Here is a 16,350-nt window from a genome sequence, read left to right as displayed (position 1 = left end):
TAGGCTTGCAGGGTATATCCTTTGGTTGGTTGATGATGCATGGAGGGGATTGTTACCATGGCAATGAAATGATATATGATAGAATGAATGTAAAACTAATATTCTCCCATGTAAACTATCATATAATTCACAATAAAACATTAAAAAAAAAAAATTAAGCAGCACTAACTTCACTTTTTATACTATTAATTTTATACTATTTATACTATGCTTCTGTTTTGGTTTAAAATTTTCCAAACTAAAGTTTCTCTTTCACAGTTTAAGATACAATTATATAGGTACAGCATCCAGCAGAGTGCTTGTTGTTAAGGGCTGTGCGTCGGTTCCAACTCATAGTGACCCTACGGGCTTCCAAGAAGCAGCTGATAAATTTGAACCACAGACCGTGCAGTCCAGTGCTTTATTCCACAGCGCCACACCAGGACTCCAACACAGTGCCTAGTGGTGGTGATGTGCTGTGGGGTCAGTTCCGACTCATAGCAACCCTGTATAGAATTTCTAAGGCCGTAACTTTTTATGGGAACAGAAAGCCTCAGTTTTCTAGCGCTGAACCACTGGTAGTTTTGAACTGCTGACCTTGAGGTTAGCAGGCTGACTCATAACCACGATGCTACCAGAGCATAGTGCCTAAAGAATAAAAGACTCAGTGGTACTACCACCATCACCATCGTCATAAGTAGTATTAATAGTATTCTATCCCAGGATGCCCTCTAATTTCTCAGGGACTGGCAAATAAAATGGAAAATAACTTACGTGACATGCCACCAAAGCTCCTGTATTCCAGCCAATCAAGATAATGGGTTTGTGTGGGAAGTGGCTGTGAATCTTTGTGGGGAGAGAAAGAGACAGTAAGGCACAGGAGGCTACAAATGGGTACAGAACAAGCCCAGAAGGCTGGGTGGTGCCACAGTGACCTAAACAGAAGCCTTCTCACCTCCAACACTTTGCTTCTCACAGCACCAATCATATGCTCAAGACACTGCAGGACGCCCACCCCATTGCCATTATTCAGCAGATGGGTGGCCACAGGGATCACCTACAAGGAAGGAACGTGGCATCCTTGTCAACAGAGGCAACTTTCCATCTTCTCTCAACTGGCTTAACCTATGCTAGATCCCTTCAACCTTTGGTAAGCACCACTGGACTTCCAAACATAAGAGTTAGGGATGCTCCATATCTTAATTCACCCATTTGACCTCCTCCTTCCTACATGCTCTTCTCAGTCCTCCAAAACTCCCACCTAGGCAAGCTCACCTCTTCCTCTAACACATACCTTGCCTAAGCAGGAGAGTTGAGACTGCCAGAAGCGATGGCGACGTGAGGTGGGGAATACGGAGCTGGAGGGGCCGGAGGAGGCTATGAGAATCAGAGGCGAGCCGGGGAGTTTGCTCTAAGGAGAAAGAAACCCACCCAAGAACCTGTGAGTAGAAGGTGTCCTTCCACTAAATCCCGAGTATCCCAATACCCTTCTTATCCTACCCAATGTTCATTTTTTTATAAAACTATTATAAATAGGATTAAAGAAAGTAACTGGCTAAAAAAAAAAAAAAAAGTTAAGTCATTTATTATCCTCTTTCCATAGTTGTAAGGCTGGATTCTAAAAATGTCATGCTAAATACCTAGTTTTCCAACTTACAGGTTTGTTATGAGAAAGCACCCCCACAGCAGGGTCCCAGGGCCTCTTCAGAAGGAGGGACAAGGCCTCAGCTCCAGCAGCCCCCGTCTTGGTGTTTGATGACACCAGCATCCGGTCAATCAAGGTGGGGATCTAAAAGAAAGAAGAGCAATGAATGTTGCATGTGAAGCTGGAACCTGCAGTAATCCAGTATGCGGACAGAGGCCCACCATCAGCCGTAACAGATTTCAAGTAACTGTAGCTAAGTCTCTCAAGTGTTCCTCAGGTGCAAAAGTACAAATAAATGGATGACTGAAAGCAACTTTCCTGCCATTACAAAAATGGGTGCAATCTTTTTAAAACAATCTGGTGATATGAATTAATAAGCTTAAATTTATTCCTACCATTTTCCAAAGGATTCTACTTCTGAAAACCCTCCCTAAAAGATGTTAATGGGGGAAAACCTTATACACAAAGACATATGTACTCTCAATAACAATCTAAATGTATATGGGGGCTTCAAAAAGTTCATGGAAAAATGAAATTAAAAGCTAATGAGACTCATCCATGGCGCCAAGGCCTCCTCGCCTGTATTTATATATACTAAAGCTTCTGCCCGAATAAAACATCCATGTAAAATCCAATTTCCTCAGAATCTCTTTTGGAGCCTGTGCCTGAGATGGGTAGGTAACCCCGGTGGTAACTGCCTGAACCACTCCTGCTGGCTGCAAAGGAATGACTAATTGAAGAGGAATGGTAACACATTCATCATCAAAAATAACATTCCAAGACCTATGTTGAAGTATGCTTACAAGGAAGACCAGTTAATACCAATATTATTAAAGTTTGCCTACCAACCACTCAACTTTTTCAATCTGAAATTCATGAAACATTCAATCAAGATTTATTGGTAATTATTGGTGATTGGAATGAAAAGGTTGGAAATAAAGAGGAAGGATCGATAGTTAAAAGTATGGCCTTGGTGATATAAATGATGCTGGAGATTGCATCATGGAATTTGCAAGACCAATGACTTCTTCATTGCAAATACTTTTTTTAAAACAACATAAAAGAATGACTATACACATGAACCTCACCAGATGGAATTCACAGAAAACAGATTGACTACATCTGCGGGAAGAGATGGTAGAAAAGCTCCATATCATCAGCCCAAACCAGGTCAGGGGCAGACTGTGGAATAGACCATCAATTGCTTACATGTCAGTTCAGGCTGAAACTCAAGAAAGTTAAAGCAAGTTCATGAAACTCAAAATTTGACCTTGAACATATCTCACCTTAATTAAAGATCATCTCAAGAACAGATTTGATGCTTTAGACACTAATGACCAAATACCAGAAGAGTATGGAATGACATCAAGAACATCATACAGAATGAAAGCAAAAGGTCATTAAGAAGATAAGAAAGTTAGGAAAGACCAAAATGGGTGTCAGAGGACTCAAAACTTTGCTTTCCAGTGTAGAGAATCCAAAGTAAATGGAAGAAATTAAGAAGCAAAAGAGCTGAACAGAAAATTTCGAAGAGCAGCTCGAGAAGACAAAGTCAAGTGTTATAATGAAATGTGTAAAGACCTGGAGGTAGGAAACCAAAAGGGAAGAATATACTCAGCATTTCTGAAGTCAAAAGAACTGAAGAAAAAATTCAAGAAAAAATTGACTTGCAATACTGAAGGACATTTTGGTCAAAATATTGAATGATGCAGAAAGCATCAAAAGAAGCTGGAAGGAATACATACAGTCACTATACGAAAAAGAAAAGGAATGAATGATGTTCAACCTTTTCATCAAGAGATGGAAGGAAGAAGTACAAGCTGCACTGAAGGCATTGGCAAAGAATAAGGCCCTGGGAATTCATGGAATACTGTGTGGTGCCCTGAATTTACTTGACATTTACTTTACTATCCAAAGTCTTCTTAATTCCCACCAAGTGACTGGGTGGACCATGCAAATACATGACTCTAAAACTGGGTTATATGAAGAAAAATGTGGCATCAGGATTGGAGGAAGACACATTAACAACGTGTTATATGCAGATGATACTACCTTGCTTGCTGAAAGTGAAGAAGACTTAAAATTGTTACTGATGAAGATCAAAGAGCACAGCCTTCAGTATGGATTGCATCTCAACTTTAAAAAAAAAAAAAAAATCCTCACCACTGGATCAATAAACAACATTCTTATCAATGGAGAAAAGATTGAAGTGGTCAAGGACTTCATTCTTCTTGGATCAACTATGGAAGCAGCAATCAAGAAATCAAACGATGTATTGCATTACGCAAATCTGCTGCACAAGACCTTTTTAAAGTGTTGAAAAGCAAAGATGCCAGCTTAAGGACTAAGGTGCACCTGACCCAAGGTATGGTATTTTCAATAACCTCATATGGATGTGAAAGCTGGAGAGTAAATAAGGAAGACCATAGAAGAATTGATGCTTCTGAGTTATGGTATTGGAGGAGAATAGTGAAAGTGTCATGGGCTGCCAAAAGAACCAACAGATCTTTGTTGGAAGAAGTACAGCAAGAGTGCTCCTTAGAGGCCAAGATAGACACACTGCGTCTCTCATACTTTGGACATGTTGTCAGGAGGGACCAGTCACTGGAGAAGGATATCATGTTTGGTAAGGTGGAGAGTCAGAGAAAAAGAGTAAGTCCCCCAGTAAGATGGACTGGCAAAGTGGCAGCATCAATGAACTCAAGCGTGGCAACAATAGTGAGGCTGACCCAGGATTGGGCAGAGTTTTGTTCTGCTGTGCATAAGGTCGCTATGAGTCGGCAGTGACTCGATGGCACCTAACAACAACAACAACAAGACTGGGATTGGTTAGTTTTGCTGTCCTGCTAGGTTTAAAAGGAGTCATCTCAGAAGTGGAGAAGGAAGATCCCAGGACCATCAAAAAGGAAGAGCATGAGTGAAGCATGAGATCCCTACCTAGGGAAACAGCAATGGCAGAGGTGGTGGCATAGAAAGACAGAGCAGCTTCAGACTCTATACCATGGTCTAAGTCAAGCTGAATGCCTATGGACAGGAGACTGGCTTGAAGAGCTGACTAAAAGAGCTTTGTAACACTTGCCAGAGCAGGGCGGAGGCCAAGGGACCACATGGCTGAGAAGCTAAAGACAAGAGTGAGGCATGCCTGCAATATGGTAAATAATAGGCATTCCTGACTGCTACATCCTGAGTGGTTTTGATCCTGAATTGTACCCTGTACACTACCCTAATAAACCTCATAATCACGAAAAAAAAAAAAAAAAGCTAATGAAATTTTTCTACAAACCTTGTGAAGCCCCCTCATATGTATAATAAGGATAATAAACAAATTATCCACATAATTAGATATTAAGGACTACTTTCAAATATTTTCAATGATTTATAATAACATGAAAATAATTTTGTTAAGACGGTAAAGGTAGAAGAGAAAATATAAAAATTATCTCTACTCAAAAAACAAACAAGAAAACATGCCCAAATGCTAATAATGATCTCTATGGAATTATGAGTAACTTTTTGATTCCTGTATTTTCTAAATTTCATCAATGCAAAAATCTGCATTTTTTCCTACAACGGCAGCCTCCATACTGTAGCACTGTCGTGGATTGAACTATGTCCCCTAAAACATGTATCAACATGACTAGGCCGTTATTCCCAGAACTGTGTGACTGTATTCCATGTTATGATCTAACATAACTGTCCTATGTGGTGTGGTGCCATAGGATCGGCACTGGACTGCAAACAAGGCCAGGAGTTCAAACCCATCAGCTCCTTGGAAATCCTATGTGGGATCGCTGAGTCTGAATCGACTAAATGGCATTTTACAACAATCTATACTGTAAATCAGAATCTCTGCCTGAAGCAGGATAAGATTTTAAATAGGATTAGGTTATGTGTGTTATGTTAATGAGACAGGATTAGGATGGGATGTAAAACCCCATCCTAATCTGGTCCAATCTAAGGGCAGTTTCCCTTAAGTGTGTGTTGATACGTGCCTTCAAGTCAGTCAGACTCATATTAATCCTATCAAGGGTTTCTCACGAGCAGTTGCTGGGTTTGAACTACTAACCTAATGGTTAGCAGTCCAGTGCTTATCCTACAGCACCAACCAGGACTCATCAAGGAGACCAGAGCAGGCAAAGGAGGAGGGAACTAACTACCACCAAGAAAGAGCCAGGAGTTTTGGGCCCGGGGTCCCTGTATTGAGAATCTCCTAGCCCCAGGGGAAGACTGATGCCAAAACACATTCAATCTCCAAGGAATGATAAATACACAGATACTAAAAGGAGACAAGTACCTTTCCCCAGAGCCAACATTAAAAGAAAACCTCACTCCCCCTAAAATCTGAATCTGGACTTTTAACTTTGTGTGGCACTGTGGGTTAATGCGTCAGACTGCAAAGTCGTCTGAACTGCAATAACAGGGGTTCAAGTTCACCAGCTGCTCCTTGGAAACCCTATGTTGTTGTTGTTATTATGTGCCATGGAGTCGATTCCGACTCATCGCGACCCTGCACAGGGTTTTCGAGGCTATAAATCTTTACAGAAGCAAAAAGCCTCATCTTTCTCCCAAGGAACAGCTGGTAGTTTCAAACTGCTGACCCTGAGGTTAGCAGCCTGATTTGTAACCACTACGCTACCAAAGCTCCTTTGGAAACCCTGTAAGGGTCACTATGTGAGACCTAAAGAAAAGACTCCATTTTCAGTGCCCCTCCCCAAGCCTAGAGTAACCTTGAAAGTGGAGGAGAAGCCGGTTGAGTTTCTAGTAGACACAGGAGCTCAACTCCAACCACGACAGGCCTACGAGACCTCAGAAAAAGAACAGCAGGAAGCAATTGAACATATTGATGAAGTACAAAATGAAATAGAGTTAATGAACAAGCCAGTGAGAATATTTTGAAAGTAGAACAGAAACATAACAAACTCCGCCAACCATTCTTTCAGAAGAGGTCAGAATTGATCGCCAAAATTCCAAACTTTTGGGTAACAACATTTGTCAACCATCCACAAGTGTCTGCGTTGCTTGGGAAGAGGAGGCGGCTGGGGAAAGCGAGCAGTGAGCTAAAGCATGGAGCTGAGTGAGAGAGCCCAGCCGCCTGCCCACCCGCTGCCACTGCTGCCGCAGCCACCTCCCTTTCATAAGCAGGAGGCCCAGCCATTGCTCTAGCCTCTCCCTCATCATCAGGCCGAGAGAGCGAGCCAGGGGGAGGGAGAGCGAGCACCGGGAGGAGGCGGCCGGACTGAGCGAGAGCGTGTGGTGTGAGAAGTCGCCTGCCCGTCCCCTTCGCTTTCCCTTCTCTCCCCCCTTTCCTCTCCCCGACACCACGGAGCAGCACCATGTCACCAGCGGCCAAAGTCAGTGAAATGGAGCTTGGCGCCCGGCACACAGACGCTCCCTCCCCCGCCTGCGGGACATTTTCCTGCAGGAGCTTTTGCACTATGATAGCTTTGAATCTTGGTGTGGAAGGGAGAGTCCGCGAGGGCGCCCCCTTTCTCCCTCAGCCCCGCCCCCTAGGCCTCTGTGAGTGGGTGCACTTCACGGGCCTCAGACCCAGCACCTCTCCAAAGCAAAATTTGAACAGGCCCTGCCGCTGCCTCGGGCCTGGAAGTACCGGGCAACGTGAAAGAGCGCCATGACCAGGCGGCCGCACGATCCCAAGTCCGGTACCACTGCGTAGTCTCTTAAAAATGCAACACCCACGTAAGCATTCGTAAAATGCAAGACCTCCTGAGAGATGCAAAGATTAAAGTTCGAAGTGCTAATTCCAAGATTAGACACATTGTTGATGCCTGCAAAGCATGCCAGCTCACTAACGCAGCTAAAACTAAAGCTAACCCAGGCCGCAGGCTGAGAGGACACCCACCTGGCGCCTATTGGGAATTAGACTTCTCAGAAGTAAAACCCAGAAAGTATAGTTACAAGTATCTGTTAGTTTTTGTAGACACCTTTTCAGGATGGACAGAAGCCTTCCCCACAAAGCAAGAGACAGCGCAGATGGTAGCCAAGGAGTTGCTAGAAGACATCCTACCGAGGTATGGTTTTCCAGTAATGCTTGGGTCAGATAATGAGCCCGCCTTCATTTCAGAGGTGAGTTAGAGTTTAGCTAAGGTACTGGGGGCCGACTGGAAATTACATTGTGCATACAGACCCCAAAGTTCAGGTCAAGTAGAAAGGATGAATGGAACTCTAAAACAGACCCTAACTAAATTAACCCTAGAGACTTGTTGCAGACCTTGCAGACACTGTCAGGAGTTCAAGGCCCTGTGGGCCCAAATGTTGCAGACCATACAGGCCGAGGGCTCTGAGGAACAAACTCTAGCCACTTAGCAGACAAAGCAAACTTTCATCTTATTGTTCAGTTATGTTTATTATTAATTTCATACATACAGCCTTGATATCCACAGATAAATGTAAGAACCTTTCCTAGAAGCCGAGACTGTAAAAGGTTTCAAAGGTAAAGCTTCTCTCCCAAGGATTAACTAAAAATAGTTTGGCTACTTCCCGGTTCTTTGTTCTAAGGACAAAAGGACACCCTCCCTAAGTGTTTCCAGGTGCAGCCCTATTCACCCAGGCATCTCACTTGCTGAGAAACCTGGGCTGAGCAGCCGCCTCAATGGGACTCCTCCCAATCCTCCTTCTCCTTCCCCAATTTGAGGCTAGGTGCTAAAAGATATGTTAATTAAGCTTGAGAAACCAAGTTGCTGTCCTGAGATTCGAACCTGTGAAGTACAATGTAAAGTTGCCTGAATGTCTGGAATATTACGAATGTTTGCTGTACCTTGTCTTAGTCCCTCCCAGCTTTGTGTAAAGTACCTCCCCTAAATAAAACAGAGGCACAGGCCGAACCAGGTGTGCATTACAGCTTGGAGAGCGTGCTATACGGGCTGACTAGGCATGCGTTGCTGACCAGCTAGTAAGGGGTGCGTACTGCCCGCATAGTTAAGATGTTTACTATGCGGGATCTTACCGCCCTTATAGCTCAGATGTTTACAACACCGGATCTGCCGGACGCCAGTAATGCATCCACTCTGGTTTTGGGGTGTCTCTTTGTCTCTCTCTTTGCGTCTTTGTGTCTCCTCTTTTGCTATCCCTATCGCCGCCTGATATCCCCACCTCGTGAACCAAACATCCATGCCGAGGCTGGTCCTCGACAGAGACTGCCGGTGACTCGGTGACTCGCCTCCCCTTTGCCCTCTATCCGGTGCGAAACATGCCCTATAAGCTAAGACTGTCTCCCTTTGAAATCATGTTTAGAGTACCACCACCCATTGTTCTGAACCTCCAGTCAGAGGTTACTTGCTGAATTTGATGATCAAAAACTGCTCCTCTCCCTAAAAAGTATCCAACAGGTGCATTGCAGCAACAGGCCGAGGTTGAAAGCATTGTACGAGACTGGTCTGCTTCCAGAGCCCCATCATTATCACCCTGGAGATTAAGTCTACATCCAGAGGCATCGCCAAGAAAATCTGATTGAATAACCCCCCAAGTCCCATGATTGGGCCTTTAATAAGTTTCTTTTAAGGGGGGGATGTGAGACCTAAAGAAAAGACTCCATTTTGTACTTTGGCCGAAGCATGTCCCCCTGCTCCAGGAATGCACCAAGTTAGCTCGTGCTGCATGAGAATAGCTCCCCCACAGCAAGCAGTAAGAAGCAGATAAACATAGCAGACAATTCAAGGCCGGATGATACATGTTTTCCTTTCCCCTAACCCAGTAGCTCAGGCTACCAGTCATGACCAATCAGACTGTAACACCCCATACCTTGCAAAATGTAAACCAATCCTGGAGTAACTAAGCTCAAAACCCCGAGCCTGCTTGTAACCCCTATAAAAATCCCGCTGACTAGGAGTTTGGGGCTTCATCCTAAATCCGCTGCATCGGGGATGTGGATGGAGTCCGGGCTCGAGCTTGAATAAATAACCCTTGTGCACTTGCATTGGCGTCAGCTCCTTGGTGGTCTTTGGGGACCCCGAAATCTGGGCATAACAGCTATGGGTCAGGATCGACTCGACGGCACTTAACAACAACAAAACTATGAGAGAATAAAATTTGTTTGTTAAAGTCATTCACTTAACAACCACCACCAAGTTATTGTTGTTACATGCCATCTAGTCGGTTCTGACCCATAGTGACCCTATATAGGGTTTTCCTAGGAGTGGCTGGTGAGCTTGAACTGCCGACCTTGTGGTTCACACCAACTTTCCAATCCAGTGCATTAACCCACAGCACTGTACAAGGAGTTAATCCACTTCAGCACTAAATAGCAAAGACAGGCACCTTCAATTTCTTTGTGCAAAAAAATATATCCTACCATATTGTGTGGGACTCCTGGTATGGTGCTATGGGTTAATGCGCTGAACTGCAAGATTGGAAACCCTCTGCAGGGTAGCTATGACTCGGAACTGACTCAAGAGCACTTAATAACAACATATTGTGTATACTGTGATATACACTTTTTATCACATTTTTTTACTATTACCAAAAAGGTAATGTCACAGATAAGGTAATGTCACAGATATATGAATATAGGGTTCTGAATGCTAATACTTACAATGAGAAAAAACATTTGTATTAATTTCACACTACTCACAAAAGGTCAAAGTGACCTAATGAGCAAGAAAGATTTAAAAAAATGTTAAAGGGAATTTTTAGAAAAACAGAAAAAAAGCTTTTGAGAAACTAGAGAATAAAAAATACTAAGATTAGATGCAGGTTATGAAACTAGAAAGACCACAGAAGTGACGCTGCTCTAGGCAATGACAAGGGCAGTGCTGTTTATTTAAAAGGAGATACTAAAATTATTTCTGCATGAGAAACTAAGAGAATATATGAGACACTCTTAGTTCAATTCAGGGAACAAATACTTATGTAGCAGCTGCTGTTGGGCACCAAGACGGTACTGCAGAAGACTCTAATTTACATGGGGTGATGAAGACAAAAACACATAACAAAAAGGGAAGGGGAGAGCTGGTAAGTGTCATGAAAGGAACAGAAGCCCCCACACTGCCATGATTCAAACCAATGAATGGCAAAGAGGAAAGTTTAAGGGGTTATTTTCATCTGAAAATGAGAACTTGACGTGAGAGGGGCTCTGAGGAAACAGAAAGAAGGCTTTCCAGTCAGACACTAGCAAGAGGCAAGAGCTATGGGCCTATTCTAGGCACAGATGGGCTGAGATCAAGGATATGAGTAAGGAAGAAAGTGAAGGTAAGGCTGGTAACAAAGGTTAGAGGCAAAACTGCAAAGAACCTTCAACACAAACTGGTCACTCTGATGTAATTTCACCGTAATTATGAGCCACTCAAGAATTGAAGCAGAGAATTTGATCTGATTTAGAAAGCTTAATCTAGTATTAGAGTTGGTTGGTTATATGCTGTGGAGTCAGTTCTGACTCATAGAGACCCTGCCTGTATAGGGCTTCCAAGGCTGTAAGTCTTTACGGGAGCAGAAAGCCTCATCCCGAGGAACAGCTGGTAGTTTAGAACTGCTGACTCTGAGGTTAGCAGCCCAACTCATAATCACTACACTACCAGAGTGTGAAACCACAGGTCTTGAAACTACGTTAACATTAAACTGTTAAAAATAATCAATAACTGAATTCTCCACTTGGAGCTAAGACCAAGCTTCTCTGGCCTTCCCAGCACTGCGCTTTACTCTCAACAGACAAGAAACTAGGATCTGTGCCTTTTCTGCACTATTTACAATGGGTGTAAAGGAGCTCTGGTAGCGCAGTGGTTACGAATCGGGCTGCAAACCTCAAGGTCAGCAGTTCGAAACTACTAACCGCTCTCCGCAGGAGAAAGATGAGGCTTTCTGCTCCCGTAAATATTTACAGCCTCAGAAACCCTGTACAGGGTCGCTATGGGTCGGAACCAACTCGATGGCACATAACAACAATGGTAATAGTCTTGGACGAAGAGCATGATCCCATCTACCTGCATTTTAACATCCACCAGGTACTTTAAAAGTAAATAATCTCATAATCATTTACATCCTTTGGAAAACAACCGGAGTATTTGTTGTGAATCTAAACACCATCATGGGAAAATAAAGGTATAATGGCAGAAGAACCACTGTGGAGAGCAGGGTCAAGTAGACAGTGCCTCTCAGTCTGAAACCCTTGCTTACTGATGTGCTCCCCAGTTGGAACTAGCCAGTACTATAACCCAGTATGGAGGTTGGGTAGCACAGGGCTGTACACACCTGTCGAGTCCCCTCAGTGGTCTGTCATGTTCATTACATCTGAACTATATCCACACAAGACCCATCCAAACAATAACTCAAATGAGGAAGCAGTGTAAACTTCCTTACCAGGAAAATTACATCTTGTCATGCTGGCCATGGCAAAGTGAGGCAGAGCCACCATAGAATTGACACTCAGGGCACCTCCCCCAAGACTACATTCACCAATACTGTACTTTCACTATATAGAGAGTACTGCAGAGAACATATTTTAAAATACTTTAAATATTCATGGCCATCACTCTCTGCCTTGGGCTTGTATCTCCTCACTTGTGATTGTGCCTCTCATTCTCTTGCCCAGAGCTCAGGGGTCCTCTATGGAGCTCAGGGTTTCTACTGCAAAGGAGCAGTACAGGCAAGGGATTGTCTGTGACTAGTTTTCATTTGTCTCTTCCCAGACTAGAAAACAAGCTTCACCAGAGGAGAAGCATTTGTTCTGTCTATACTAGATGGAGAAATCATGGTGTGGCACTGTGGGATAAAGCACTCGTCTATGACATTGGTTTGAACCACAAGGTCAGTGGTTCAAGCTCACCAGCCACTCCTTGGAAACCCTATAGATGGTTGATATGAGCCAGAACTGACTCAGCAGCACTTAACAACAACATCAATCCTAGATGGAAGGAGTCCTGGTAGCATAGTTGATTACAAGTTGGGCTGCTAACTGCAGGTCGGCAATTCAAATCTACCAGCTGCTCCTCAGCAGGTGAGCTTTCCACAGTCTCAGAAACCCTATACCGGATAACTATGAGCTGGAACCGACCCAGTGGCATACAAACATCACCACCATCGTAGATGGGCATAATATAGGTACAAAATAAGTATTTGTTGAATGAATAAATCTACCATTATAAGGACCCAGCTGATCATGCCTAACTAGAGATCACTTGACCAGACTTCAGAAAAGCATTTTAAATAGACAAGGCCTTAGTTTTTAGTTCCCACCAAATGGTGCGGCAATCAGTCAGCCCCCAAAACCTCAATGTCAAAATAATCCTCGAGAAACTCATAACAGTCAGACTGACCCAGACGAATGAGAATATCCTAACACTAAACAAACTTGAAATTGCCAAAACCCATCTGCTTATAGATTAAAAAACTTGCTTCATGCCAAGACCAATAAAAGTATAGAGTAAAAATAATTAACCAAAGACTGTACCTATGCTTCTGCACAATCTGCCCCCTAAAAACCTTATAAAAACTAGTATGTAGAACAAAGCGGGGTAGCCTTCTCCTGGTTTTAGGAGTCTGTGAGGGTGGACCCCAGCGGGCTGGCAAATAAACAATAAACCTCTTGCTGTTGCATCGAACTCGAGTCCTGATAATCTTTTTGGGGTCTCCTAATTGGAGAGGCCTCAGATGGGGCCTAACACCATTAGGAATTGTCTGGTCCTAACCTGATCCTTAAGGAGCTCTGGTAGCAAAGTGGTTAAGAATTGGGCTGCTAACCTCAAGGTTAGCAGTTTGAAACTACCAGCTGTTCCACAGAAAAAAGATGAGCTTTCTACTCCAGTAAAGATTTACAGCCTCGGAAACCCTGTACAGGATTGCTATAAGGTGGAACCAACTCCACGGCAAACCACCACCACCAATCTGGTCCTTAGGAGCCCTAATGGCACAGAGGTCATTTATAAGGCAGGCACTGTGCAAGTTACATTATATTGGCATATATATAAAAATAAATGCTAGAATCATTCCCACCCTCTCCACACAGAGTAGACAGGGATGAGCAACTTGGACATTGGCTACCCAAAATGAGGGGGTGGGGGACTACAAAGGCAAGAAGTGACTGGCTTACAAGCTTTCAAGAGGGAACCTAAGATCCAGAGGGCCTAGAGAAAGGTAGAATCTCCAGTGAGTAGTATTCAATCTGACTAGGTGGGGCTGATGCAATGCAGACGGGTCTCTTGTGATACAATAGTGAATAACTGTTATCAGGACTGTTTGTGAGGGTTGGAAATGTAAAGGTAGATGTTTTATAGCAAGGAGGGGAGTGATTAACTTTTCAGTCTAGGAGTGGAGGTCCCTAGGACCATCAAGGGAGAAGAACAGAGAGCGGGACCCTACCCAGAGAAACAGTGATGCCTGAAATGGAGCCAGAGATGATGACGTGGAGCGATGGAGCAGCTGGAGACTTTAGATCCAGAGAGGGAGAGTGACTGTGTGCTGAAGACCTGGGAGGTATGGAGGAAGGATTGCATGGAGGGGATTGTAACCATGGCAATGAGATGATATACGATAGAATGAATATAATACTAATGTTCTCCCATGTAAACCATCACATAATTCACAATAAAACATTTAAAAAATAAAAAGTAAAAATAAATAAATGCTGAGCATGTGTGGGCACACTCTAACAATGAAGACAGCAGCATCAACTGGACCTATCTCTTCTCTCTGCCAAGCAGTCTGATAACTTGTATCAATACTCAAAGAAGTACAAACATTTTTACCTAACAATTCTACTCCTAAGAATTTATTCAGAGTTAAAAACTATGCTTATTTACCATAGGGCTATTTGCAATAATAAAAAAAAAAAATTCAAATAATATAAATATTGTCAAGGAATTATGTAAATTATGATATAGCCAAAAATGGTGGCAGTGGTGGTATGTTGCAGAGTCTGTTCCTACTCAGAGTGATCTGATATAGGGTTTCTGAGGCTGTAAATCTTTTTACAGAAGAAGAAAGTCTCATTTTTATCCCACAAGATTCAAACTGCTGACCTTCAGTTAACAGCCCAACTGGTAACCCAATATGCTACTAGGACTCCTCTAAACAATGGAGTAGCCATCAAAAGTGATGACCCATCTGACCTTTATTGAATAAAGTTTGCAATAAAACAGTAAGCATTATATGATCCTGTATTTGTGCAAAGTTGCATCTGAATATATCTGTATGTATATAAGCCATCATTTTAGGGCTAGCTGATGGCTTTCCACTGGTTTTTTTCTTTATATACTTATGTAATGTTTTGCTTTCTCAATGAGCATATTAGCTTCATAATTTCAAGATATTTTCATTTCATCATAAAACTGTTAATTGCCAACAAGTCGATTCTGAAACATGGTGACCCCCATGTAATCAGAGCAAAACCTACCCACAGGGTTTTCAAGGCTGAGATCTTTTGGAGCAGATTGCCAGACCTGTCTCCCGAGGTAACCGTGTATGGATTCAAATTGCCAGATCTTTCAGCTAATAGTGAAGCACTTAACCATCTGCACTACCCAGGGACTCCCAATTTTCATTTTAATGGGGATAAAAAAAATCTTAAATTCTCTCTAGTATGTTTTAAGGAGCTCTGGTAGCATAGTGGTTATGACTCGGGCTGCAAACCACAAGATCAGCAGTTCGAAACTACCAGCTGCCCCATGGGAGAAAGATGAGGCGTTCTGCTCCCGTAAAGATTAACAGCCTCAGGGGGACTTCCGGTATGGCAGGACACCCAGAAAAGGTAGGGACTTGCTCCTGTGGAAAAAACGAGTAGGATCTCACAAAGGAAACATTCATAGACCAGTCCCACGGCTTTTGGACAATTATAAACGCTGCTGGGCTCACTTTTTTGAGAAATTGCGCTAATAAGGATAAAGAAAAAAACGCGTATTTTGGGACTCCTTCCTGCGGGGACCACAGCAGAGTTTAGAAGGCGGGGCCAGGGCGTCTTCCAGAAGGGCCAGAGGCGATATAACTTCCTCCCGCCCCAAGTCTCCCCACCCTGGCTTGAGACCCCAGTAAAAATCGGCCGGGTGCAGCTCACCCACGCATGGAGAGTGTGAGGAATTCTGGAGGGTGTAAGAAAGGCTGCGGCGACTTCTTGACGTCACCAATCATCCCACATCTGTCACTGAGCTAAGCCTCCTGCCCCTAATCCTAGCTAGGAGTGGGATCTCACAAAGGAGGCGTTCCTATACCAGTCCCACAGCTTTTGGACTATCATAATCTCTCCTGGGCTCATATTTTTGAGAAACCTCGCTAACAAGGATAAAGAAAAGCAAGTATTTTGGGACTCTTTCCTGCGGAGACTGCGGGTCACTCCTGCGACTGCAGAGTTTAGGAAGCGGGACCAGGGCCAGCCCACTCAGACAGCTGCGTCTCCCAGAAGGGCCAGAGGCGATATAACTTCCTCCCGCCCCAAGTCTTCCCGCCCTGGCTTGAGATACCAATAAAAATCAGTCGGGTACAGCGCACGCATGCATGGAGAGTTCTTGTTGACTACACATTATAAAACAGACACTGGAGGGGGAGAGAAAGGAATAACCGGAAATATCAACATGGAAAGCTTGTAAGCCCATCTTCTGCCATCTTCAGAATACCTAAAATGGGGCTACAATGTGTCCAGTGAAGGAGGTTTACTGAGGAGCCTCTACATTACATGGGAGTATAGGTGGAAGCCCGAACCACAACCAGACCTTCAGAGATGGGAAATTTCTCTACTTGAAAGGACAAGCAGACCAGCCGGGAGCAGCTAGAAAACCAGAAGATACCTC

The 16,350-nt window shown here is 43.6% G+C and overlaps 1 protein-coding gene across 1 annotated transcript in view; it reads right to left on the bottom strand.

Moving 5' to 3' along the window:
• KANSL3 (KAT8 regulatory NSL complex subunit 3) overlaps window positions 1–16,350 on the bottom strand; it is a 59,895-nt gene that overhangs the window by 19,061 nt on the left and 24,484 nt on the right. The window contains exons 6-9 of the mRNA XM_006876624.1: window positions 1,637–1,768; window positions 1,274–1,390; window positions 935–1,036; window positions 754–825 (exon numbers count right to left, since the gene is read on the bottom strand). Coding sequence (XP_006876686.1) covers window positions 754–825; window positions 935–1,036; window positions 1,274–1,390; window positions 1,637–1,768 — 423 coding nt within the window. The remainder of the gene's footprint in view (window positions 1–753; window positions 826–934; window positions 1,037–1,273; window positions 1,391–1,636; window positions 1,769–16,350) is intronic.

The sequence above is a fragment of the Chrysochloris asiatica genome, unplaced genomic scaffold, assembly GCF_000296735.1.
Source record: "Chrysochloris asiatica unplaced genomic scaffold, ChrAsi1.0 scaffold00395, whole genome shotgun sequence".
In the NCBI taxonomy this organism is placed as follows: domain Eukaryota; kingdom Metazoa; phylum Chordata; class Mammalia; order Afrosoricida; family Chrysochloridae; genus Chrysochloris; species Chrysochloris asiatica.
Note: the sequence above shows the minus strand (reverse complement) of the source record. Positions and strands in the feature narration are given on the sequence as shown.